Source organism: Pseudorasbora parva, chromosome 2 (assembly GCF_024679245.1).
Source record: "Pseudorasbora parva isolate DD20220531a chromosome 2, ASM2467924v1, whole genome shotgun sequence".
Lineage (NCBI taxonomy): Eukaryota > Metazoa > Chordata > Actinopteri > Cypriniformes > Gobionidae > Pseudorasbora > Pseudorasbora parva.
In genome coordinates this window covers 31,545,801-31,572,262 of record NC_090173.1, presented here as the reverse complement: position 1 = coordinate 31,572,262, position 26,462 = coordinate 31,545,801, and the positions used below count along the sequence as shown (strand labels likewise).

At 41.3% G+C, this 26,462-nt stretch overlaps 1 protein-coding gene across 2 annotated transcripts in view; it reads left to right on the top strand.

Annotated features, from left to right (window-relative positions):
* The window catches only part of smg1 (SMG1 nonsense mediated mRNA decay associated PI3K related kinase), a 62,205-nt gene extending 35,919 nt beyond the window's left edge, over positions 1 to 26,286 (top strand). For both annotated transcript variants that reach the window (XM_067415801.1, XM_067415792.1), the window contains exons 25-62: positions 2,511 to 2,712; positions 2,801 to 2,910; positions 3,262 to 3,406; positions 3,493 to 3,649; positions 3,747 to 3,867; positions 5,739 to 5,984; positions 6,064 to 6,333; positions 6,497 to 6,641; positions 6,756 to 6,894; positions 7,312 to 7,533; positions 7,628 to 7,808; positions 7,891 to 8,052; positions 8,794 to 9,014; positions 9,118 to 9,272; positions 9,408 to 9,630; positions 9,731 to 9,977; positions 10,357 to 10,586; positions 10,858 to 11,106; positions 11,198 to 11,336; positions 11,412 to 11,521; positions 11,605 to 11,823; positions 12,238 to 12,431; positions 12,570 to 12,742; positions 12,843 to 13,122; positions 14,148 to 14,420; positions 14,551 to 14,785; positions 15,208 to 15,434; positions 16,224 to 16,380; positions 16,697 to 16,886; positions 19,274 to 19,746; positions 19,818 to 19,955; positions 20,042 to 20,374; positions 22,481 to 22,708; positions 22,835 to 23,046; positions 23,133 to 23,233; positions 23,322 to 23,498; positions 24,827 to 24,933; positions 25,021 to 26,286. In XM_067415801.1, coding sequence (XP_067271902.1) covers positions 2,511 to 2,712; positions 2,801 to 2,910; positions 3,262 to 3,406; positions 3,493 to 3,649; positions 3,747 to 3,867; positions 5,739 to 5,984; positions 6,064 to 6,333; positions 6,497 to 6,641; positions 6,756 to 6,894; positions 7,312 to 7,533; positions 7,628 to 7,808; positions 7,891 to 8,052; positions 8,794 to 9,014; positions 9,118 to 9,272; positions 9,408 to 9,630; positions 9,731 to 9,977; positions 10,357 to 10,586; positions 10,858 to 11,106; positions 11,198 to 11,336; positions 11,412 to 11,521; positions 11,605 to 11,823; positions 12,238 to 12,431; positions 12,570 to 12,742; positions 12,843 to 13,122; positions 14,148 to 14,420; positions 14,551 to 14,785; positions 15,208 to 15,434; positions 16,224 to 16,380; positions 16,697 to 16,886; positions 19,274 to 19,746; positions 19,818 to 19,955; positions 20,042 to 20,374; positions 22,481 to 22,708; positions 22,835 to 23,046; positions 23,133 to 23,233; positions 23,322 to 23,498; positions 24,827 to 24,933; positions 25,021 to 25,098 — 7,469 coding nt within the window. In that variant the 3' untranslated portion in view covers positions 25,099 to 26,286. The remainder of the gene's footprint in view (positions 1 to 2,510; positions 2,713 to 2,800; positions 2,911 to 3,261; positions 3,407 to 3,492; positions 3,650 to 3,746; positions 3,868 to 5,738; positions 5,985 to 6,063; positions 6,334 to 6,496; positions 6,642 to 6,755; positions 6,895 to 7,311; positions 7,534 to 7,627; positions 7,809 to 7,890; positions 8,053 to 8,793; positions 9,015 to 9,117; positions 9,273 to 9,407; positions 9,631 to 9,730; positions 9,978 to 10,356; positions 10,587 to 10,857; positions 11,107 to 11,197; positions 11,337 to 11,411; positions 11,522 to 11,604; positions 11,824 to 12,237; positions 12,432 to 12,569; positions 12,743 to 12,842; positions 13,123 to 14,147; positions 14,421 to 14,550; positions 14,786 to 15,207; positions 15,435 to 16,223; positions 16,381 to 16,696; positions 16,887 to 19,273; positions 19,747 to 19,817; positions 19,956 to 20,041; positions 20,375 to 22,480; positions 22,709 to 22,834; positions 23,047 to 23,132; positions 23,234 to 23,321; positions 23,499 to 24,826; positions 24,934 to 25,020) is intronic.
* The last annotated feature ends 176 nt before the right edge of the window (positions 26,287 to 26,462 follow it).

Here is a 26,462-nt window from a genome sequence, read left to right as displayed (position 1 = left end):
CATCTTTACACAGCCGAGTTAAGGCGGGTCTAACGCGGGTCTGTGTCTGCTCAAAATTCTGTGTAAAGACGCGATGCCGCATTAAAGCAGACTTAAATTATGCCCGGTCTGACCCACCTCGGCCACTAGTATCAAAGGCGACATAGAAGCGGTTTTGATTCGGTGTAAATGAACGCGAACTTGTGCCGCCTTAAACTACATCATTGTCATGACAACCACCTGTCAGCCAGCTCACTAGGCGCGAGAATCAAGAAGCAGCAAGGAGACGAACTATCTAGGAATTAAAGTAAATGCTTTCTGTACTCACATCGTCTAGCTAACCACTAGTGTTCGCCGTTTGTGATCTTCCTTTGAAGAGACTGGCAGATCAACGCACTGCAACATTTCCCCTCAGAAACGGTAAATGCTTAACCCAGTCGGCGTCACTGCAACCCAGTATTATAATCTGTTGAAGAGAACGAAATTTTATATTAGATTTGATATTTTCTGATATATTCTATCTGCTGTCTAAAATAGACTGAAGTTTGGATTTTTCCCTTAGGCATAGTGCAGCCTAACAACTTGAAATAGGCTATAGCCTAGCTACTCAATCATTATGGTTGTAGGCTAATTTGTCTATAAGCAACATTGTAGAATATTTGAGTTTATTTAATTTTTAATTAATTATCATTATTATTAGGCTATGTGCATATTTATTTAGAACATTTAGCTTATTACCGTTCGTTACCCATCGGGTTGTAGCCTAACTGCCAGAGAAGGGCTACATTTAATTTGCATGGTGGTAGTTTTTACCATTTCGTTATTTTGGCTCGAAAATTCGTTTTTTGGAAATATTAACTGAATTTAGAAATGCTTTTGAACCATTTTTATTAGCCTAATAATAAAAAAATGAATTAAGACAACGTTTGGAAATGTTGAAGTGCATAAACAATATTCCCAGAATCTTTGTTGTTATTGTGACATAAAAGTAGAAAATTTATAGTTTATAATTATGTATATCACCTAGGCTATCTGTATCATATGGCAAAAAATTACAGAGTGAGATGTTCCCGCTGTCATAAAGGAACAAAATGCGCCGGCGCTTAATTTCGTTGGACAAAGGGTAAAGAAAACTATAATGTCATAGTTAGGCTATGTTTAAATATTAGCCTATAACATTGTTTTAATTAAATAGCCTTTTTAATAAAGACGCAAACCAAAATCGTCGGTACTGGATTGACGTGTGTAGCCTAACGTTTTTCTGTTCACAATTAGACAGAATTGTCAAATATTCGGGTTCATGTTATACGAGCGGAGAACTAAACTTCGTTTTGGGGAAATATTACAATCCTGACCACTTTTACAGTCTATGGGCACAGAGAGCTGGGGTATGCAGCCTGGTGCTATAATGGACATTCCAGATCGCTCTTCTTTGGTCAGAACCACGGAGAACGACCGCGGACAGGTCCGTCCTATGCACCGAAACAGCAGCGAGCGCCGACACAGAGCGGCCAGAGAAATGGAGGAGCGACTGCAGTAGGCTATGGTGTTTGTGCAAAACTGCAGAAAAAGAGCGGGTGTTGAAACCTGTCACCGAGAAAAGATTGGGTGTATCCCCCACGGATGCGACGCCCCTGTAGCCTAGCCTACATGTTGTGAATGCTCTAAAGTGACTTTCTGTTTCTTTGAAAAAAACTTTGGACCACTTTTAATCCTGCGGTATTCTACCCGTAATAATGTAGGCTATACTTTCTTTATAGCATTGTCAATCAGGTACAATTTTATTAAGAAATATAAAATAACTATACCTTAGCCTACAATAGAAGAATTGCAGAATTACAGTAGACCTACAGAATTATGCCAAACATCAAAAGCGCTTTATAGAAGGCAGAAAAAACGATTAAAAATTCCGTGTTTTTATTTTAGGTCTATTTTTATACATTTCATTATTTGTTTTAAATTAATTTATTACACTGTAGTTTTAAATAATGTTCAACGCATTGTTACCCGTGATTTTAATTCCTGTGTAAATGCGTTTATGCCGCTTCAGAGAAGGATTAAACGGTCTGTGTAAATGCACATTTTTGGGATTTTATGCCACTTCAGAATCGGTTTCTGTGCCGCGTTTGCTGTGTAATGATGCCTTTAGATCAGTCCTACCTATCCCACCTTTAAGTCACCCTAGATGTATATGAAATTCTTCTTTCAGACGAATACAATCGGAGTTATATTAAAAAATATCCTGGCTCTTCCAAGCTTTATAATGGCAGTGAATGGCAGCCCAAAATTTGTATACATTTTATAAAACAAATATTTCATAATTTTTTCAATTTTGGCTGAACTTTCCCTTTAATGCATATAATAAGGTTATAAAAGTGAATCGCTCTTTTTTTTTTTTTTTTTTTTTTTTTTTTTTTTTTTTTTTTTTCCCTTCTTCTTAAATCTTCAACCCTAGTCTTTAATGATATCAGAAGTTGACCCATTATCAGTTTGTTGATGTTTCTGATTGTCTGTCCTTACTGTTTTAATAGGAGATGGAAGAAAAACAGTGTTGTTGAAGTCCAGTGAGTGTTCTCCAGAGGTGCTGAACTTCCTGGCTAATAAAGCCTGTGAGTGTTACGTTGCCCTGAGCGACTGGGACTCCGTGCAGGAGTGGCAAGCCAGCATGATGAACCTCAAAAAGAACAACAGCAGTTCCAGTGTCAATCTCAAGACTGACTTTAACTACATCAGGTGTGAAGCAGCAGAACTGTTCACTGTCCTGACTGTTGGTATGCAATTTGTTCATTTAAATCATTATTTTGGTCTGTCTGTCCTCTAGAGCTCTGAGCAGGTTTGAGGAGGGTGCTTTTGCAGAGTGCCGGGCCCAACTGGAGCTTCTCCCCGGGGAGGATTATGGCCTTCTCAACTCTACAACTAAAGACAAGATTGGTATGATCACTTCCTATACTATCCATTGTCATGGAAAACTAGGAAAAAGTTGGGAATTTTTGGTAAAAGCCAGGACAATAAAAAGATAATAATGGGAATTATCGTTGTTGTTATTATCATTTTCCCCTATTTATACTCAGCTAAAAAAAAACATTATTTGGCAAAGAATTATTTGTTAGGATGGTCTCCATAAAATTATTTTTATGAAGGAAAAAAACAAGCTTGTCCTTTAATCATAAACCTTTTAATCCTGATCCATTTGTTTTCTATTGGTCAAAACATGCAATCAATTTTATGACCGGATTCACTCATTCTGGTGCGGTATGAATTAATGGTCTTTCGTTTTGACAGACCTGAAGAGGCTTCTTCCTGCTGTGTTGAGTCCAGACCCGTCGGAACTCCAGAAGGCCATTGAGGTACAGCTCCTCAGAAGCGCTGTGGGAGCCATCACCGCAACCAATCACGAACAGGACCAGAAGGTTATTGCATCATCTGAGTAAGTAAATGTTTCTACTGTAAATTTTCCTAGTTGAGGATCCAGTGTTTTTTGATGGCTGTTCTACTTTTGGTATTCATCTTCAGCACCCTGGTGAAGTACCTGAAGCAAACGGGTCGCATCTCTCTGGGTCCGCTGCGTCTCTCCACTCTTACCCTATCGGACTCCTTGCCCACCCTCAGCACCCTGCAGCTGCACTGTGCCAACTCTCTAGAGAACTCTCTCTGTAACCAGCACCCAGAGGTTTGAGGCTCCACATCAACCTCATAAATGTGCAAATACATAACTTGGTCATTTCCTTTTTTTAAAACATCCCTGTTCTTTGTTTTTCATTCTGTAGGACTGTCTCATTCCACTCTTCAGTGAAGCTTTGACCACCTGCAAGCAGCAGGATGTTCAGCCTTGGCTGCATGCTCTCCGATACACCACGTTTCAGCGGCAGCTCTTCCAAAAACTCAAAGGTAAGATCTCTTATGTGTAAGTAAGTATGTGTAAATATGACTTATGAATACGAAGTCTTGTTTAAAATGTATCAGTCGGATCGATGGTTTGTCACTGAAAATGGTATCATACTATATCTACTCTTTAAACTGCATTATGGTGAAAATAGGACACTATGGCAATAGCTTTCTTATCTGCACGTGATGGTGTTTTGCTTTGGGTGTTGGGGCGGAACTGGCCGTTTCTTTCAGTTTTTCTCTGTTTGTAGTCAACGTTTCAAATGGGATGGCAAGCACAGGTTTTTTTTTTTTTTTTTTTTTTTTTTTTTTCCTCCTTCTCCAGCTTATCCATTGTGGTGTTCTGTCCTTATTTACAATTCTTTGAAGCCTTTTGCCACTGACTAAAATACGCTGGATCCTTCACTGGAATCCAAAAGTAACTCACTCCCGCTAAACATTTACTCTTGGAATTCTTGCACCCAGGAACAATACAGGTTGATGCCATCATGATTAAAAGTTAGCTAAGAAGTATTTTCTTACTAAAGCATGTAAGTGTATCCAGAGTGGACTGGTGGGAGTGGTCTTAGATGGCAAAATGCCCAGTGCATTATGGATGTTTAAGTTAAGTTTTCTATTTGACAAACGGGAAGGTTTTCTCTAGTCAGGTAGCACCGATTTAAAAATGTAATTTAAAATGCAACTTTAAGTCTTGGTCTCAGTATCGACCGTATTTTTACTCGGCCTCGTCTCGGTCTTGGGCGAAGATGACTCAGGATTTTGTCTCAAGACCACAGCTTGAGGGCATATAAAGAGCAGAGAACTCAAACCTGCACGCACTCTCTCTGTCTTCAATAAAAGCACCACCTTAGCTCTCTCTCATACTTCCCATATTAATCTAAATCAAAAGTTCAGAAGACCGAATCCATGTTGAATGTTGCGCAATCGGACAAATATTTTGAATTACCGCTCGGTGTGAATTGCGCTAAAAAAACGCTTATCTTCTCTGACCAGCTAAACAGCTGACATACTTCATAACTGGATAGAAATTGTTTCCTGTTTATTTAAAGTATGATTTGTTTTCTGTGTGAAAAACCTTCTGTGATGTTCTTACAGCTGTTGGAACAAAAGAAACATCAAGATAAGAGGTCATACATAATATGAGATATCAACAAAAGATAAGCAAAAATGGTCTTTTAAAAAGTACAGGGCAGCTTTTGTGTTGCACAAAGCTGCACAATAACATTTTCAAATTGTAAATGAAAAATATGTACATATATAAAATAATTAGCTTAAGCTGCAGCATACTAATGCATATCTGTATGATACATATTCTGCTTCCTGTTATTCACATTTATTTAAGACATAATGCACTTTGTCTGAGATTAATAGCTCATCGAGATTAGCATTTTTAGGGAACTTTGAGTTTTAAAATGGGAGCGAGCGCTTTTCACAAAACAAAACACAAAACTCTGCCAGTGTCACTTTGATGTTTCTGTCCACCATAGACCGTAAACAATATGGGCACGTCGTCTTCAGTGCCTCCCATTGACGAAAAGTTAAGTGTTATTTGCATATAGAAGAAAAAGATTAACTCCCACATAGCTGCAATGCCTTTTGATTATTTGATCAAAACTTCTTTTAGAGTACACTTACACACCCACACATACGAGAGAAGTGCCAATCATATGCATATTCCACATTTTATCATAAGTGTGGGGACATGCACTGATCTTGGTCTTGACGCGGTCTCGGCCTGTCTTGATCTTGACTTGGTCTCGGCCCTTCAAAGTCTTGGTCTCGGTTTAGGTGGTCTTGACTACAACACTACTGCCTATACAGTGTATTTTACCAGCAGTGAAGTTACCCCTTTAACTCTTCATTGATTTCTCCAGGTTCCTCCACTCCAGTGGACTCTCATTTGATGGAACTTTGTTTGACTGCGGTGAAATTTGCTCGTAAGCAAGGAAATATTGCCCTGGCCACTCGTCTGCTGAGCCTGTGCAGCAAGCCATCAGCGGATGACTCTGAAGGTCAGGACCTTGTGCAAAGCTTCAGGCAACTATCACTAGAGGGCACTGTTGGTGAAAAGTGGGGACCAGAGCTGGAAATCGAGAAGGCTAAAGTTCTGTTTGCTGCTGGTATGTGTTTTTGGGCCGATTTACTTGGTTTTGGTGTGTTTTGTTCTAAATGTTTAAGCCTTTCCTCTTTACCTTTTAGGTCAGTCCATATCTGCAATGGAAATGCTGAGCTCCTGTGCACTTTCGTACTGTCACTCTGGAAAGTGTGAGCGTGCGGCATGTCGCTCTGTGCTCACTTTGTGCAAATGGCTTTTGGCTGACTGGAAAGATCTGACTCCACAACTTAAAATGGTGGTGAAGAAGAACTCTAGCTCTACTAGCCTCTCGGCTCTCTCCAAAAACATCTCCAGCCTGTTGGAGCTGCCACTGGAAGATCAGGAAATGCCGCACATTACTACTGAGACTACAGGTAACACAGACCTCTCTTGCTCTTGTTATTTGTGTCATGAATGGTTAAGAAACCAATATGATGATAGCATTGCATTTTACAGTGTGACTTTTGGTGTGTATTAGTATTTGATTGGCTTTGCTTCTCTTTCATGATCACAAAGGTTTGTTTTTTTTGTCTACAGTCAGTGTTGGTGTTGGGGAGCCAGACTTTGTCCTTGGGCAGCTGTACCAACTCTCAACTACTCAGGCTCCTGAAGTGGCCAAATCATGGGCTGCTCTAGCCAGCTGGGCGTACAGATGGGGCCGGAAGGTTGTGGACAATGCAAGGTATTTTTAAATATGAAAAGTGTTAATATATTAGTCAAAACTAAAAAAAAACATGGATGTGCTTATACTTCAGTTTTTTTTGCTTTGTTTTTTTTCCGTTCTGTTTGTTCATAGTCAAGGAGAGGGGGTTCCTTTGCTCCTTGGAGAGAAGAAAGAAATAGGAGAGTTACTCCCAGCAGGCACCAGCGATGAAGACAAGGAAACCATTTTTGGCATTTTGGGTCAAGCCATGTGTCGCCCAGCAGGAATTCAGGTTATTGAGTTCACAGTTTGTTCAAATGAGTCTAGAGCAGTGGTTCTAAAAATGGTAACATAACACACTATGGAAATACAATGCTGAAAAACATAGATATTTTATTTAAATGCACTACCTTTCAAAAGATTGGGTTTAGTGAAATAAAAATGTTTTATTTCACTAAAGCAACATGAATGCTTTTGTTGTCAGTTGCTCACCAAGGCTGCATTTATTTGATCAAAAAAACAGTAAAAACTATCCTGATGTCGTCATACTCAGATTCTAGTCACAATGAGTCTGATACGGCTCTATTGGGCACATTTCAACTGAACCAGGAAAGAAAATGGCTCTCCCCTCAATTGGATTATTATTTGCACCCTAATATGCGAATAAGTTTGACTTTGAGTATTCATTTTCGTTATTGTGTTCCTGCAGGATGAAGACATGGCCTTGCAGAACGAAGAGGATGAGGAGGACGACATGGTAGATGTGATTGGTCGACAGCTGTTGAGTGCCTGTCCGTGGCTGTCTGAGGTGGAGGACACTGTGACTGATGGGCTGATCGGCGTGTGGAGGAGAGTGGTTGATCGGATCTTCAGCCTGTACCGGGTCTCGTGCAGGGCATACTTCACCTTTCTCAAACTCAATGCTGGACAGGTCAGAGGATTCCTCTAATATTTATGCAGTGGTTTCTAAACCAAATTTCTAAACCAGAAATTGATTAAACATGTCTTGGTGTCTTGATCATCAGGTGCCAATAGATGAAGACGATCCTAAGCTGCTCTTGAACAGCCAGAGCAGCAAACAGAGCAGCGATGATGTAATTGTCATGGCAACCCTTCGTCTACTGCGCTTGCTCGTAAAGCATGCTGGGGAGTTGAGAGAGGGTCTTGAGCATGGCCTGGCATCTACCCCCACTGCACCCTGGAAAGGTAAGAAATGGATATTCAATATAGTAATAAACACCTCCCCATTTATTTTAGCATCAGCTTAAGTTGTCTGTTGTCTCGCTAGGTATTATTCCTCAGTTATTCTCCAGACTAAATCACCCTGAGGCCTACATCCGACAGAGCATCTGCAGCCTGCTTTGCAGAGTGGCCCAAGATTCGCCCCACCTCATTCTCTACCCTGCCATTGTGGGATCGATCTCTCTCGGCGGAGAGGCTCAGGCAGCAGGTATGTACTGTACTTGCAGGCAGAGGCATCCTGATTCCCTTATGACATATGTCCACCAAATGTGTCCAAGGTGAAACAAATTTTCCTCTAAGCTTCATTTTTCAAACTGCTATTGTGATAGTCCGGGAATGTCTTCTGCTTCCAACGTGGATACTAGGGGACCAGTCATATAAGCTATGTCATGAAAAATGTGGTTGTTGAAATGCAAAATTTGGAGAGCCTCCTGTGTGGTGTCCTCTTTTGCTTGTTCTCACAGTGTTTTTTCTTTAGTTCGCTGGTTTGTTAAGCTGAACAATTAGCATGATTTCTCTCACCGTCTGCTTGACACAGTCAACATGCTCAATTGGCAGAAAAGCTACAGACTGTCCAACTTGGGCAAACGGTGTGGAATACACTGCAAAAACTGGACTGACTGACGTTCAACGACTGCCCAAATTAGACTGACTGACTGACGGACAGACTGAACAAAAAACAACCACTCAGTGCCTTTTCACTCTGTTGGCTTTTTTTAACAGTGTGTCTATTCACATTAAGTGCAAATAGCATGCCTTGTTGACAAGTGCTATTCGCACTATCTCTGCCTGACAATGCCTGGCTGTGCCAAACAAGATAAAAAAATGTGGTACATTTATTAATTGCATAGACCAATTATTTATTTTTTGTAGCACTTGCGACACATTTAGGGATTGTATATTCAAGTTTAGTTTCTTTGGAGAAAAAAAAAGTTTTCACCTCTGCCAGGTAATAAGCTGCCATCATCCCTGCCAACCTTGCTGGGGAACATGCAGGGAGAGGCTCTTTGTGGAGGGGAGAGTGAGATGGGCAGTGGGCCGACTTCTCAGGAGAGCAGCCGCGGGGAGGAGATGGTGATGTATTCTAGCGAGGACCAAGCCATGATGCAGGACTGCTACAGCAAGATTGTAGACAAGCTCTCTTCTGCCAACCCCACCATGGTGCTGCAGGTATTACAAAAAGGGCTTTCTCTTCTGTAAGTGTTTGATTTTGCGTTAAGGCCGTTGTGTAAGAGTTTTTTTTTTTTTGGTTCTTGTGTATGTGTATGTGCAGGTGCAGATGTTAGTGGGTGAGCTGAGGAGGGTGACTCTGCTCTGGGATGAGCTCTGGCTGGGGGTCTTGCAGCAGCAACACATGCATGTTTTGCGCAGGATTCAACAGCTGGAGGACGAGGTGAAAAGAGTTCAGAACAACAACACTCTGCGCAAGTGAGTCATGACCCTGAAAATCGATATAGAAGAAACAACTTATAAATATAGAAGAAAATTAATGAGCGTGACTCTTGCCTCTGCAAAAATTATTTAAATTCCTAATCCCTTTTTCTTGTGGTTGTTTTGTGTTAGAGATGAGAAGGTGGCTATTATGCGAGAGAAGCATTCTGCTCTGATGAAACCTGTGGTTTTTGCACTGGATCACGTACGCAGCATCACTGCTGCTCCGGCAGAAACCCCTCATGAGGCGTGGTTTCAGGAGACGTACGGAGAGGCAATCCACAATGCTCTAGAGAGACTTAGGAACCCTCTTAATCCAGCCAATCCTGCAAGCAGCTGGGTGCCCTTCAAACAGGTTAGGGCAACTGTGTGTATAAGAGTTCTGATCGCATAAGGGAAGGCTGATGTGCATTCTCTGCATTTCATGTTTTGAAATTCTACCCATCCTCTCACAGATCATGCTGAGTTTGCAGCAGAGGGCGCAGAAACGAGCCAGTTACCTCCTGAGGCTGGATGAAATCAGCCCTCGTCTTACTGCCATGGCCAACACAGAGATGGCGCTACCGGGGGAGCTGTCTGCTACAGATGCAGTCACCATCCAGAGTGTAGGCAACACCATCACAATTCTGCCAACTAAAACCAAACCCAAGAAGCTTTACTTCTTAGGCTCTGATGGCAGAAACTATCCTTACCTGTTCAAAGGTATGAATAACTAGGAACATGGGTAAGAACATCACTCAAAAATGAAAATTATTTTTTTTCATCATTTACTTTACCCTCATGTTGTTCCAAACCCACAAGTCTTAAGTTCATCTTTCAAACACACATAATGATACTTTTAATTGGAACTTCTCTTAATTTAATGGAATCTCTATCTCTTCATTTAAAGGTGATTCCACAAACACTTTGATTCAGAAAGTTCATAAAGGCATTGTAAAAGCAATTTATATTAATCCAATGGTTTAATCCAAATCGCTTTATATGATAATGGTTTGAAATCACATGCATGTGAGTAAATGGTGGCAGAATTTTTTTAATATATGAACCATCTCTAATGCATGCTAATTTCACTGTGCTTTAGGATTAGAGGACTTGCATTTGGATGAAAGGATCATGCAGTTCTTGTCTATCGTCAACACCATGTTCACTAAGGTGAATCAGCAGGAGAGTCCGAGGTTTCACGCCCGACATTATTCCGTCACACCTCTGGGCACCAGATCAGGCCTCATTCAGTGGGTAGATGGAGCCACTCCACTGTTTGGCCTGTACAAGCGCTGGCAGCAGCGTGAGGCTGTGGTCCAAGCCCAGAAGGTGAGAGTAACAATTTTCAGAAGTGTTTTATGTTCATTTTCAGTGTTTTACATAATGTAGTTGCCAGGGTTATTATAGTTAGCCAAAACTAAAATCATAAAAAAACAAATGTTTCCATTACCACATCAACTAAAATCAAATCTAAATGATGTGTAATTGTAATGGAAAGCACTTAAAAAACAGTTGTCAATAATGGAGAAGGCTGAAGGTCTTGCTGTGCTTTTCCACCAAAAAAGCTGGATGATAATGTAATACCTTTTCTTATTTTTAGGCACAGGACTCCTTCCAGCAGCCTCAGAATCTTCCCATGGTCCCACGACCTAGTGAGCTGTATTACAGCAAGATCAGTCCTGCCTTAAAGGCTGTCGGGCTTAGTTTGGATGTGTCGCGCCGTGATTGGCCATTGAGTGTCATGAGAGATGTTCTACGAGAACTGATGGAGGCCACGCCACCTAACCTCTTGGCAAAGGAGCTCTGGTGCTCCTGTACCACCCCCAGTGAGTGGTGGAGCGTGACTCAGGTTAGAGGAACCATTTTTCACTTGTCCTAACCATGTTCGACACAGTGTTAGACCAAATTCATCGTACTATAACACAATCTTTCTCATTTAGTCTTATGCCAGATCCACTGCTGTAATGTCAATGGTGGGGTACATCATCGGATTGGGTGATCGACACCTTGACAATGTGCTGATTGATATGACGACAGGCGAGGTGGTGCACATTGACTACAATGTCTGTTTTGAGAAGGGTGAGTGCTTGTTCATTTGAGAATGTCCAAACACTACTTTCACATAGACATTTAAATACTTCATTGTTCTGACAGGAAAGAGCTTGAGAGTACCAGAAAAGGTCCCTTTCCGTATGACACACAATATTGAGACTGCTTTGGGGGTCACAGGAGTTGAGGGCATATTTAGGCTGTCCTGTGAACAGGTGAGTTTTTTTAATCTATGAATTTAATTGATTGTCTAATTTAGAAAGTGCATACAAATTTGAATGGTGTCCTTCCATTTCAGGTGGTCCAGATAATGCGGCGTGGTAGGGAGACCCTCCTGACTCTTTTAGAGGCATTTGTTTATGACCCCCTGGTGGACTGGACAGCAGGTGGTGAGGTTGGCTTTGCAGGAGCTGTATATGGAGGAGGTGGCCAGCAGGCGGAGAACAAACAGAGCAAGAGAGAGATGGAGAGAGATATCACACGTAGCCTCTTCTCTTCCCGTGTGGCTGAGATTAAGGTGAGAGCTTGTACAGAAATGCACACTGACCATGGAATTGCTAAAATAATGAGTTTCTTGAACAATCTCACCGCCTTCCATTGGTCGGACTAACTGGTTGTCCAATTACAAACTGTTGCCATTGGTTGAGCCATGTTTCTGTATCACACTTTATTTAGGGGACTCATCCTAAGGTTTAGTTCACCCAAAAATGAAAATCAATAATTACTCACCCTCATGTCATTCTTGAAGACTTTGTTCATCTTCGGAACACAAATGAAGATGTGTAAGCTTTATATAATAAGCTTTATATGATGAACAGACTAGATTTTGGCTTTTATTCACACAATTGTTGATCAATGTATTGTGAAAAGCTATATACAAATAAATTTGACAACTTGGTTTGCTAACCGAAATGTTCTTCTTGTTTCTCAGGTGAACTGGTTTAAGAACCGTGATGAGATGACTGGTGTACTGCCGCAGGTTGAGGAGGCCGTGGAGGAGTACCTAAGCCTACAGGAGCAGCTCACACAGGTTGAGAAAGTACAGGGCAAACTGCTGGAGGAGATGGAATTCCTAGAGGATGCTGACACCAGAGCAGATCACCCCATCCACTCCCTGGAGCACAGGTCAGCAGATTAGTTTTTTTTAAAAAAGGAATTATATTCAGCTGTTCACAATTATTGCTTGATCATTAATCATTAGTGTAGATTTGATAGGACAGATTAAAGGTTCTCACTCTTATTCTCTCTCCCGTGCCTTCATAGATACTCTGAGCACACTCAGTTGCAGTCCAGACAGAGGACTGTACAGGATGCCATTGAGGGGAAGTTGTCAGATCTGGATCAGTGGATTAGTCAGTATCAAGCTGCCTTTGCCAGTTTAGAGGCCACCCAGCTTGCCAGCCTCCTCCAGGAGATCAGTAGTCCTATTGATTTAGGTACAGTTGTCTTGGGCTGTTTTATTTTGTTATGTGCTTTTTTGTCTGAAATTTGATAAGCAAACTTTCAATGTGTACCTTTGGGCTTTTTACACTGCAGGTCCGCCCAGCTATGTGCCAGCAACAACTTTCTTGCAGAATGCAGGACAAGCACATCTAATCAGCCAGTGTGAGGCACTGGAGGCAGAGGTGAGCGCTCTGTTACAGCAGCGGCGCTCTCAGCTGCGTGGCTGTCTTGAACACCTGCACAGCTATGCCACCGTGGCCCTGCTGTATCCCCGTGCGGTGCTGCACAGGCACAGAGTTCATACGTGGAAACAGTGGATGGAGGAGTTGGTGTGTGACATGACCGTAGAGCACTGCCAGACCATCTATCACCAGTAAGTGCAACTAATAGTTGTTCACTATCAGTCAGAAAACATGCTGAACACTTGAGCCCCTTTCACACTGCACGTCGGACCCGCAATATTCCCGGAACATTGCCGGGTCGCCTTCTGTGTGAAAGCAACCACGTCCCGGAATTGATTACTGAATTGAACCCGGGTCGGGGACCTAGTAATATTGCAGTATTCGACCCGGGACGAGCGCTGTTTGAACAAAAGCCGAAACTAATGCCGCAATGTGTACGTAGTTATCGTGCGACTCCTAGAGCTTGTTTTTTCAATAATACAACCCAGAAGAGCTAGTCGCTGTTTTAAACGCAGTGTTCGTATACAAAAGAAACTAAAATCAGGCAGAAATGTGCGCAAACTGGACACAAGTCGAGACCATGGAGCTCCTTACTATCCGCGCTGAAGCTGAGATCGCTCGCCATTATACGTCACATCAGGATGTCACGTGTCAACTCGTCCCGGGACCGTTACGGGTTGTGTGTGAAAGCGCACTTATTACGGTATTTCGCTGGCAGTAAGAATGGACCAAATCTAGCGGCCCGGGAAGAAATGCAGGGTCGCATTATTCGTGTCGGAATCGCAGTGTGAAAGGGGCTTTGTTGGCTACTTTTCCTGCCCTTTGAGGTCAGTAAGATTTTAAGTTTCTACTGCAGTGCTCACCAAGATGAATTGCGGTTTATCCCGGTGATGGTAAAGCTTGATTTTCAGTCTTCAGTGTCAAATTAAATGTTCTATGCTAATTTGGTTGCCCAGGAAACATTTCTTCTTTGACTTCAAAAATAATTTATCTGAAATATAAATATTTTGTTTCCATTTAAGTGTCTGTCACTTTTGATCAATTAGGTATTAATTTAAGCAATTACCATATACATATATATATATATATATAAAATATAACTGACCCCAAATGTTATACACTTGGTCGTGAATCAAAATCATGATTCCTTTCTGTGACTTTTCATTTGCATGATTTTTGATGATTGATTGATTTTTATTTTATTTTTTATTGCTAGGTATGAAATGCAGTTTGCACCCCAGCCACCTCCTGCCACATGTCAGATTCTGTCTAGTATTGAAATGGCGCTACAGCACCATGCAGCAGAAACCAACACTCGTCTGATGCGGCAGGTAGAGCGTCTGAAGGCAGAGGGCGCTGGCGTGCCTGTGTGTGAGGAGCAGCTGCAAGAGATTGAACGATGTATCAAAGTCTTCCTGCATGAGGACGCCGAGCTTGGCTCCTTTAGCCTGGCCGGTATCATCGTCTCTGCACTCTGTGCCCTCACCAGGTCTGAATCTGCAGTTAAAACAAAACAACTTAAAAGAATTGTAAAAAACTCATTTGTTGTCAAGCTATTTTTTGGTCTTCCATGCTCAAAGTTGTCCTTAAAGCATGCAGTATGTTTCTGTGCTTTACAGGCGTAACCTGGTAATGGAGGGAGCGGCAGCCAGTGCCGGAGAGCAGCTGGTGGAACTGATGTCCCGCGATGGCGCCTGGTTCCTGGAGGAGCTCTGCAGTATGAGTGGGAACATCACATGCCTTGTGCAACTGTTGCAACAGTGCCAGCTTCTATCACAAGATCTGGATATCCTCAGTCCTGCTGAGACCTCACAAGTTGTCTACATGGCCAATGGCGTGTACACCTGTCTTCAGGTAAGGATATTCTCAGTGTTTAAAGGTGCAGTATGCGATTTCTGGTAAACCCTGCTGATATTTGAAATCACCAAATGAAACCCGAGTGTATGATACCACAGAAGGTATGATGTCATCAGTAGGTAAAAGCAGTTGGTGTTACTATTCAGGTAGAATGACTAATTGTCATTGAAGGAGTATAGGAGCTTAAAAACAAAGTTTTCATGAACAGCTCTCTACATAACGCAATAGTCCAAGTAAGACTAAGATTAAGGGCTTAAAGCGATCACTAGGGTTTTACGATATATACATTGATTATTTGTTTTTGTTTTTTATATTGGAATTGTCAAAAATCTCCTGCTGTACTGCACTTTCAATAGTATTCCGTGGTTTCAGTGATTTAGTTTTTTCCACTCTTAAACCATTTGTATTAATATTTGCAGGAGCTCAACACAAACTTCCGTCAGATCATCTTTCCAGAGGCTCTACGTTGCATGCTGAAGGGGGAAAGCACATTAGAGACAATGCTAGCAGAGCTCGATGCACTTATTGATCAGTGCGCTGATGGAGTTTCACTGCAGGGGTTGGGTGAGGTTCTACAGGCTCACCTTCGTAACACCACCATGGGCCTGGAGGAGGATCCAGATGACCACTATCTAGATGTTACCAGGTAACATGGAAAATGGAAGCGTTTACTGTAGTGTGTTAAACAGGGTTTTTCCTGGGTCAGAAATGGTCTTCGGTGGTGGCTGACCAGTCATGGTCATCCACACACATGCATGCACACACACACACACCCCAACAGTGAAAGTACCTACCCGCGGGATCTGTGAGCCCAATACTGACAATAAATGTAAAATAAATGCAAACTTTTTTTTTTGTTGCTCATTTAATTTTGATATCTCATTTTGTATGATATCTTGATGTTTGTTTCATTAGTTCCTCATTTTTACACAGATTGCATGGTTTACTGATTCATTATTTTGGCAACAATTATTAAAAATCAGGATTAAAAATGTAATAACAAATAGTCTAATTCTCTGCCATAAACAATTTAACTTGCGTTGTTCTGCTTTCACCTTATTCCAATCGAAACTAAAAAAAAATTGTGGTAATTTACAACACACTATCTATATAAAAACTCAATAAATACATGAAAATACTGTGGATTATTAAGACTAATTCGTACTAACCCCTCTTGTTTAATGGGGTAAGCACACTTAATTCTCATTTCAAGGGTGTTGTGAGTAAATGATTACACACCGATTCGTGAGTTCAGTGTTGGACAGATCAGTTCATTAAAATGAATCGGTTCAAATGAGTCATTAGTTCGCGAATCGGACAAAAGCGGACACATTATGTGTGAACCCAGACAAAAAAAGTAATGCACCTGTTAAAGCTGCATTACTTTCAGGATGGACTTAACTTTGTCTTTCTTTTATGTGTTGTCTTTTGTAAGGGTTCTGCGGGCCCAGTACTCAGAGCTGATCCAGCCACGCAGTATGGAGAGCTCCGTGCAGGAAACGCCCAAGATGAGTGCTGGTCAGATGTTGTTGGTAGCTTTTGATGGCATGTTTGCACAGCTGGAGACTGCTTTTGGACTTCTGATTGACAAGGTAAAAAGCTGAAAGGTTCAACTTCAACTTTATTTATTTATAAAGCACTTTCAACACCACAAGTGGAACCAAAGGTCTGTACAGGAGGTCAAAAAACAAAACAAATACAAACATTTCACATACACAACTTGCAAAGCATTATCAAATGCTAAGGAAAACAAAAACTTCATTGCATGTTTTTCAGTGTGCGCTTAAAACGTATGTGATTTCTAATTATGTAAAAGCATATTCTGTATTATATTTTTTGTCTTTAGCTGTCTGAAAAGTTTTATTTACATTGGAGTGGTGTCTAAATAAATCCTGTTCTCCCCTCAAGCTGAACTCTATGGATGTTCCTGCTGCTTGGAGAAAGGTGGATGTTATCCGGGAGTCCAGAGCTACACAGGTCCATTTCTTTGATAATGCTCAGACCAGGCAGGTCTTGGAAGAGATTTTCTTTCTGAAGAGACTCCAGACCATCCGAGACTTCTTCCGTCTGTGTGGATCATTTGCACAGACACTATCTGGTAAATATATTAGGATTGATGGCTTTTTTTATTTTTTTTCTGCTGTTGTCTGTGGTCAGCTAATGACGTTCATGTGGTTTTTACATTCAAACTTGGAGGATAACACCCACGGCTAGGATTGGATAAGATTTGCATATTTAATGAGCTTTAGCCCCTGTCATATCTATGCCCCTGTCAGTTCAGTTCACATGAGGTAGGTGTTGTTTTGGAAGCGGCAACCAGAATAAATGTCTTTAGCAAACAAACACAATGATTTATTTAAGAGAGAGATAACAGCGCAGAACTAGAAAGGAATATTATGAGATTCATCGGCCTGCCGACGGGCTTACGTTTTGGTAGTCCATCTGGAAATCACACAGCCCCGGGACATTGGGCTTTGCGAGCCCTGGCCCATAAATGTCCAGTGTGCTAAAGGTATGTTCTGTTAGATACATACACATAATCAAAACGATCTATAACAATGCAATACTGTTACATAATACATATAAAAAACACGTTTTACTCGCAAGTGTGTTGCACCATTCCTGTCGACCTGAGATTTGTTTACAAACGATCCTGCAGTGAAATGAAGTGAACATCACGTCTTCCCCACATCAGTAGTTATACTTCATTAAAAATAAAGTTCAACCACTCATTCCTAATATTAGAATTCAAAGGAAGCTTATGCAGTGGCTGTGTTCTTCCACAACCAGGAATAGCGCAATATCTTGCTATCTTCGCAGCTCCAAGAGTCGGTGGGCGAGGCTACTGAATTAGACGTGCTGTAGAGGCAGTTTCGTCGTGCGACGACGTATAGATGCAACACGCACACGCGATCGTTTTCTGGGCCTAGTGTTTATAAAATCTTTTCTTTGACTAACAATGATATTTTCATCTCTGAAACTTACAGAATATTCTTCTTATATTACCATGACCTTTGGTTTTCAAGGAGCCCTAGAATGATTTGAATCAATGTTAAATTGTTCTCTGATATAGACATAGAGTATGTGGTTTATTTAAGGGCAAAAATTGTCCAGAAAATTTTTTCTCAGCTCCATTTACAACCCTATAAATTGTCCCTAGGATGTAATGCTCTGTTTTTGCCTTATTTGGAAGGGTCATGAATATTAACTTTGAGCTCTACTCTGATTGGCTTATTACAGCAGTTCAGCTGTTCAGCTTGTGAGTCCTAACAGAACACAGACCAACTTAATGACACTAAGCAGAACATCTGAAATCGAGATTGATAAAATGCAGCTTACTTGTTTATTGGTGTTTTCAGATCATCCGCGCACGGAGAGAGCTCGCGTTTGTGCGGTTGCCGGATTTCAGTAAATTAAATCCCCCAATCAGAGCTTTTCTGTAAAAAGAAACCCGTATACAATTCGGTGTTTTACCTAAACATGTCCAATCTGGCAACCATATGCACCTGAGCTCTCTCTCGTATGTGGATGATCTGAAAACACCAATAAACAAGTAAGCTGCATTTTAGCAATCTCCATTTGAGATGTTCTGTTTAAAGTGTGTCATTCAGCCTACATTTTAAACTTGTCTTTTTTCGTCAACGATATTGCATGTTTATGTAACGTTAGTCACAAGTTTACACAGTGACTGTGATGTAGCCTAATCTGAAATACAAATAGGCAAAAACATCATAGGAAACACCATACTTCAGTTCCTAAAAATATAATATATATTTTACACAATGAATAGCCTTGTCAAATGACTATCGTTTTAACTTATATGGTGGAAAAGGTGACGTTTGCTAGAAGGATCGAGTGAACGATCTGTAAGCAAAGTATCTACGGTTTTATTTTGTAATACAAAATAATATTACCCTTTGTCATTAGACACACTATTTAGTTTTGTATGGTACTTGGATTTTCCTATTGTTACTGTAAGCGTCTTGCGTTATCTAGACAATGCTGTCTCTCTAAGAAACTTTCAATTTAATCAGAAATTGTTAACAGTCAATAGGTGGATAAAATCGCTACTTACTGCTTGCAGGACTATAGTTGTAATTGTCCCTTTCTCCAGTTTAAGACGCTGAGCGAAGCTTGCTTGAAATGGGCCAAACCAACGAATGATCTTGAATTAAATTGTTGTGGTATCCGATTATAATAAACATCAACCATGACTGTTGACATTTTTTATCTGTGGGAAGGGTAGAAAAGTCCTCTCGTCTCCTGAACAGCCTGGAACATGAAGTGTGTCCATGCGAGCAGCTTGTTTATCTGACAGGAGGCAATGTTGTTTGAGACTCACAGTATGTGATGTCCATGTACTGAACTCTTATTATTTCACTATGGCAAGGTTAACTCAATTTTTCATTCTAGGGCACCTTCAAGTCATGTAAAGTAGTGCAGTATGAGGCTCTTGATAAGGCACACTTCTCATTTTTTCAACAGGAACGTGCCCTACACCCACTGATGAGCCTCCACCCTCTAATGGCCCAGTACCCATAGCGAAACCCTTATATCGAAGCTCCACTGTAGTGAGTGAGGACCAGATGATGCGGCCCATCAAAGCCTTCACGGCAGACTTTGTGAGGCAGATGCTAATGGGGCTCCCCACCCAGGCTCTGGGCCTAGCCATCTGCAGCACTCTCAGTGCGCTCGGCATGGATCTCATCGCCCAGGTGGAGGCCAAGGACTTTGGAGCTGAGGGGAAGGTTTCTCTGGATGACCTGTGCAAGAAAGCGGTAGAGCAAGGGGTGCAAGCAGGGCGGATATCCCAGCTGCTGCTCAACAGGGCCACAGTGCTGGCCAGCTCCTACGACACGGCCTGGAAAAAACTGGATCTGGTGCGACGTCTGGAGGTCAGCATCGAAGCCTGTAAGGTCAGCCTGCAGAGGACCCAGCTTCACATCACAATGTTCCAGGTAAGAACCAGTTCCCTTTATGAAAAAACTGACACTGGTTTTGGTTGTAACCCTCCGATCTGTCTCATCAGTGGCAGCATGAGGACATTCTCGGTGCAAGGACGCAACCCATGACGGTCAGTCCCCCACCTCGTTCCATCATCCTCAGCAACATGAAGAAGAAGCTCTACAAACTCAGTCAGGATGAAGCTTCTATTGGCAATGTCCAGGTTAAAGCCTTTGCTTGTTTTGTAGAACATGTCACTGTAAAAATTGAAACCTTTTAATCTAAATCATGTTGGACTTTGCGTTGCAGGAGAAGTTGGCAGGTCTAGAGGGCAGCATAGAGCAGAGGCTGAAGTGGGCCGGTGGTGCAAACCCCGCACTCGCCCCAGTGCTACAGGACTTTGAGGCCACTATAGCAGAGCGCCGTACTTTGGTGATGAAGGAGAGTCAGCGTGCCAACCAGGTTACTTTTCTCTGCAGCACTATCCTCAACTTTGAAGGTCTGCGTACCCGTACCCCTGAAGCCTTGAACATGGATGCCACACTTTTTGAACTTGTGAAACGATGCCAGGCCACCTGTTCCTTTGCTGCACAGTTCAGCACCTCTGTTTCCCCTCTGGAACTTCAGCTACTGCACAGACTGGTGGGTGTTGCTTATGTTGCTAGATTTTTAAATGTTTCAGTATCAGGGTTGCCAACTCTCACGCATTTGGCGTGAGACACTTTCAGGCTGTCACACAGAGTGTCACACTCTAACGCTGCCCAACTTAATCTCACGCCAAATTGCCAAACCTGCTTTCAATGTTAAACAAAGCTAGTCCTATAACTTTTTTTAATCATTATTAAGTTTTAATGCGAAATTCAAACAATAAATAGCATTTTGGCGCTAATGTTAAAGCTAGAGGCGTTGAAAAGCAGAGTTGCAACATGCTCTCATCTCCCGGCGGTGCTTACAGTCACGTGGCTCATGGAGCGCTCTACTTCTAGCGCTGTGTCAATGCATTTGAATGGTTTAAGCAGATACACAACCGTTTCACTATACAGATGTTTGCAGCAAGTTTTGGTAAACGTTACAGCTTAGTGTGCATTGATTATTAAGTCAGCCATATTTACAGGATCTTTTTATTAAGGAGAGTGATGGAGATGTAACATTGTTAACATTAATTTTATTCTTATTTAGCCCTCAGATATTCCTTACTAATTGGTCACACTAATACTCATTGATGGTCAAATGTGACCATACACCGTAACTATTTTTCAATTAAATAAGTGTTCTATATTTTAGTTCAATAATATTTATTGAATATTTTGTAGAGCTCTTCTGGTACTAAATACTATTTGTGCAATAATTATTGTCAATTAATGACCACTTAAAAGATATATCTTCTAATATTTATATTTCAATTTGTGTCTTAATTAAGGTTAAAATAGAGAACTCCAATTCAAAGAGGTAAATTAGTCATTTTGTGGCTAAAAATTAATCATGTTCATTTGTAATGTCATTACTCAGTAGATGCCTTATGGCTCTTTAATAATTAAATATACATGTATCTAATCTAGTTGCTCAAAAACAATCGTGCATTTAAATATTAAGATGCGATCAAACACTAGATTTCTTTAAATGTGACATTTTAAAACATTAATAATTTATGCATCATATTAGAACTTAGCATCCTAATATTTTTAATGAATAATGATACTTATATAAGCACACACAAGTGACTATTAATGAATGCAAGCACACAATATGACCCAAGAAACGTTTAAAATAGTGCTAAGACAAACATTTTTCCTTATTATGTACAGTAAGCTATATACTGCATATGAATTGATAGTAAATTAAGTTCTAAAAAGTTGTTTTTTTTTAGTAAAAAACAATGTAATAAGCTTCATAAACCATCAGTAGAGTTTGGTCATCATTCAGACAGGGTATACGTTACATTTTGTGTCCAAAAACATCTTGGGATGTGGTTTTCACACTGACAGCTGTCATTTGTAAGACAGCAAATTTGTCGTTTAACGTAAACATTTGACGTAAGCCGTGTCCGAGTTAGCAACAGTAACTAAGGGGGGCAGGGCTTACCAATAGGTCAATTAGAAAGTCCTTCAACCAATCAGACCTCAAGAGGTATGATCAACGGGCAATCACCCATCGCTTCTCTTTTTGTCAACGTGTTGATGGATAAACCTGAAAATGTGTAACAGAAGCAGTAGAAATGAAAGTACAGGTTTCCAGACTGAGTTGCCGGGCGAAATCAAATCGCCAGCAGATCAGGATGGGTTTACCCAGGCTAGTAATATGATTCACATGATCCTTCGCAAATGGAAATTATTTTTTCCCCAGGATTCTTTGAATAGAATGTTAAAAATAACAGCATTTATTGGAAAGGAAATATTTTGCAAATGTGTAAATATATTTTGTTACATTTGATCAATTTAATGCACTGTTTATTAGTGTATTGATATTCACTTATCCATGCTCAGATCCTCTCACAATTTTTTCATTCATTGTAATATGCATCCTAATAAATCACTACCTTCAAATTACTTTGACTTTGAAATGTATTTGACAGTGGCAATTGGCAATTGTGACAATTTGACAGTATTTGAAAGCTGAGCCATAAACATTCCTGTTTGTACATATATTACAGCGCAACATATGAATTATTCACTAAAGTAGTCAACTGTTTCTCTGTAATCTCATCATTGTCCATTTCGAATTCAAAACCTCTGGATTGTGTCTTTGCAGAGTCCTGCCATGGATCTGTCTATTGGTGGCCCTGAGTGGCTAGTGTATGCACAAAGTCACCTCACCCAGGAGATGTCCAGTCAAAGAGCCATGCAGGAGGACAGAGAGCAGCAGCTGGAGAGCGTTACAGAGACACTACAGCTGCTGGTGGACTCCATTAAAGGAGTCCTGTCCAGTCACAACCGCCAACTTGCTGATGTTAAGCACCTACTGCGTGCAATGGCAAAGGTATTTCATATTTAAATGCAAAATGGTTGATTTGTTTAGTTTATTATCTGTTTCCAAAAAAAAGTGGTTTTAAGCAAGAGTAGCTTTTATATATGATCTAATGTTACCTGCTTTTCATTTTGCCAGGATGAGGAAAATGCCCTTGCTGAGGGAGAGGAAGTGACTTATGAGGGCAGTGTGCGTCAGTTCCTGTCAGAATACAAGGCATGGCAGGATAATGTGCAGATAGTGCTGTTCACTGTAGTGCAAGCAACAGGTCAACCACGCAGCCAAGAGCAGGTTGAGCTGCTGCAGGAGATTCCTGCAACCCTGAAGGAGTTAAAGGTTCAGAGCCAGGGGTGAGTACTTGTGCTGGATTCAGAAGAGAACTTGTATGTTTTGAAGTGGCTTTTGTAGTTGATTGTTTAATGTTTTTCTCCCTTAGCATCTACAATGGCTTGGTGGGCTTTGCCTCTCCCCTTGTCACTGAGAGAGGAAGTGACTGTGCGAGTCCCACTTCCACAGTCCAGACCAGCTTTGCTGCAGGTAAGTTTAAGGTGTTCATTGCTTTGATCACATACAAAAAACAAATACTAAAACAGTGTCACTGAACTTGACCTCTCTGTCACTGTAGCAGTGCGCTGCAGCGGAGTGAAGACCCAGCCGGACAGCATGTCTCAGAATGCCCGCAAAGCAATTCCTCGAAACTTTGGGACCCCAACGGACACTCCCCCCAGCACTCTGATGATCAACAGTAAAGGATTGGCCCCGAGCCCCAAAAGAGCTGTGCGGGATCCCAAAACTGGGAGAGGTTAGTCATAATGCAAATGTCTTGATCTTATACACCACTCCCTTTTAAAATCTCAAATGTAGGAACTGTACATCTGCGAGTTTGAACAATTATTTAACCGATAGATCAGTCAGGGGCTTTTCCACAAGTTCTCTCATAAACTTAATTAAAAAAAATGTTCCTGTACTTTTTGTGGGATAGTTTAGGAACCTAAGATTTGTGTTTGAACTACAATAGACTAGGGATGGTGAAAACTAAACATTTTCTTGACCGAACACAGAGCCTCATTAGCCGGTTGAAACCAGTTAACCGATTAGTTTAAAATATGCTGCGCTTTTTGAAATAACAGCCGCAAGCCGTGCCTGCAATTTCGCAACTCTGTCGCATCTCTCTATGATCTCTCTGCCGCTCTGCCTGCCGCTCTCACACATACACTGTCCCGGCGCCGGCACCAGCGCCTCCCTTCCACTCACGTCACTTTTTTTAAAATTCCCTACAGCGCGAAACATGAGTCTCGCAAACGGGGCGCCGAGGAACTTGTTTGTAATCGACAAACAAATGGCTCCTTAGTTTCGAAATGGTACAAGGCGATCGCGTTGAAAATAAAGGCATTTGTCTAGCGTTAGAAGCTCATTTGTAACATTGCCACGGCTCTTTTAAGAAAATGACAGCTCCGAAGAGATGCCCTTTAGTTCAAGGTAGTGCTAACAACAATAATAAAGAAAGATGATGATCAACACCTTATGTGTTACCACTGAAATGTAGATGTAATATATTTCCAAATGTAAGCCCATCCTATGCGGAATGCACGCTTCATACTGTCGTCTGCCCTGGCTCTAACCTCTAGTGTTTACTTTTTGCAAACCTTGTAAACGTGCAAACCCGCTGTGAAAAAGCGCTGTGACCTCGCGCCAAATGTTCTTATTGGTTTATTAAGTACAAACAGGCGAGTTATGAAAAATTGAGTGTGTAATTTGTTCAGTTCACACAAAAAGATTTTGGAATGAGATTGCTAATTGTAGTAGCGTTTATTCCACTGTCTATAATAGCCTAATTTAGAGATCACTTTTTTTTTTTAACCGACAACTTAGATCAGTTAACGTTGATACGACTAACCATCGGTCAAACAGTCATCGGTTAACATCCCTACAATAGACAATCATCAGTGAAGTGCTTTTTTTTATACTCAAGTTAAGGATGCTCATGTTCGGCCAGTTTCAACATTTTAACGGTTTTAAATTGCAATGGATTATGAGGATGTTATCTTCTATAAGAAAAAATAAAATATTTGTAGCTTTACATCAACTTGAAGCTTTGCCAAGATCTCTGATCAGTCATTTTTTCTACAGCTGTGCAAGAAAGGAATTCCTACGCTGTTAGTGTGTGGAAGAGGGTGAAGGCCAAACTGGAAGGGAGAGATGTAGACCCTAACAGGAGAATGAGTGTAACTGAACAGGTGAACATTCCTCCTTTACATCAACAACCATACTGCTACTGTTGTGCATTTTTCTTAGTGCATATTTGTCCCCACTCTCTCTTTAAGGTGGATTATGTCATCAAAGAAGCGACGAACGTGGACAACCTGGCACAGTTGTACGAGGGATGGACAGCATGGGTGTGAACGGGATCCTTGTAGATCACTTTGGTCCAGCGAGGGTATAAATCCACCAAAATCCACTGGGTCTGGGGCAATGGAGCCACAGAGCACCATGCAGGAAAGGGAGGGGGGGTGTAGAGACCCTCCCTCAGGCCCATACCGGATCCCCGTAGCACAGCTACATCCGGCGATCCAGCTAACACAACGAAATGGGTCTGCATCTGTCTCCCCGGGATGTGTGGGAGCTCACCAAGATGGGGAGGCGGGGTGGGGGGGACAAGGCACACGGCTTGAACAACCCCCCCAACCAACCCCTGTATCAACAACAACAAATAAACGTCTGTCAACTATCAAAACAAATAGGATTTGCCACAGGGAAAATTTGCAGGAGACAGTTTATCCACTCTTGGAGCACAGGTCTGCGTTAATTAGCGAGTTTCTAGACTACGTTTGTGCGAGAGTGGAAGGAAAGTGTTATCTGGTCTTCGAGGGATCCTCTGGCATCTGTTTTTGGATGGCTCGGGGTCACGACTTATGGCTGAGCTGTCTCCTGCTGCAGTGGGTGTAGAGGGCTGTGTAACCAGAAGGCTCAAGGGACTCCATTCAAAGCCAGAAGGCTTTTGACAGACCTTAGAGTTTGTTCTTAACCACACAAAAAAAGACCTTTTCCCCTCGAGTATATATAAAAAATGTTTCAAAAACTTATTTTACACCTTTACTAATGTATTGCACAAATTTCACAATTAAAAGGCGAATCGCTAAGTAGCTTTGAGAACGTTCTCTGTCATGAGTTTCTCAATGTTTGGCACAATGAATATGCTTGGAGTTGGTAAGTGCTCAGTCTGAGGTCTCTGTTTGATTTGATCTTTGAGTATGACCCAGGCTTAATGTGGTGAGATGTGCAAGTCAGTTTCTAAATGCTTTTTTCTTAGTATGCATCTCTGATCTTGTTTGTGTATTGTAGATTTTTCTCCCTGTCCTTCTTTACTATGGATTTAGTTAGTCTAGATTGATATTTTTTTGACTTGCCTGTGGAAGTGTATCATTGCTGATACATGTCCCCATTAAAGCTTGCGTTTTACTGAACTTGACCTAGTTTTACATTTTTAGTGGGAGAAATTAGTATGGAATAGTGATGTGGTGATGGTTTCAATTGTTGTCTCAATGGTTTTACTCCATTTTGTTGGTCAAATAAATCTATAATTAAAGGTATTTGGTCTTAGTGTTTGCTGTATCTGTTCATGTTTGTTTGAATTTTTACCTTTTGGCATTTTTCATACATATGCCAAATTGAATAAACAGGCCAAATTAGCATGAGTGCAATTCCAAGGTGGGAGTGGGAGTGGGAAAACCGGTGTGTGATTACTGATGACGTGCAAATTAAAGGC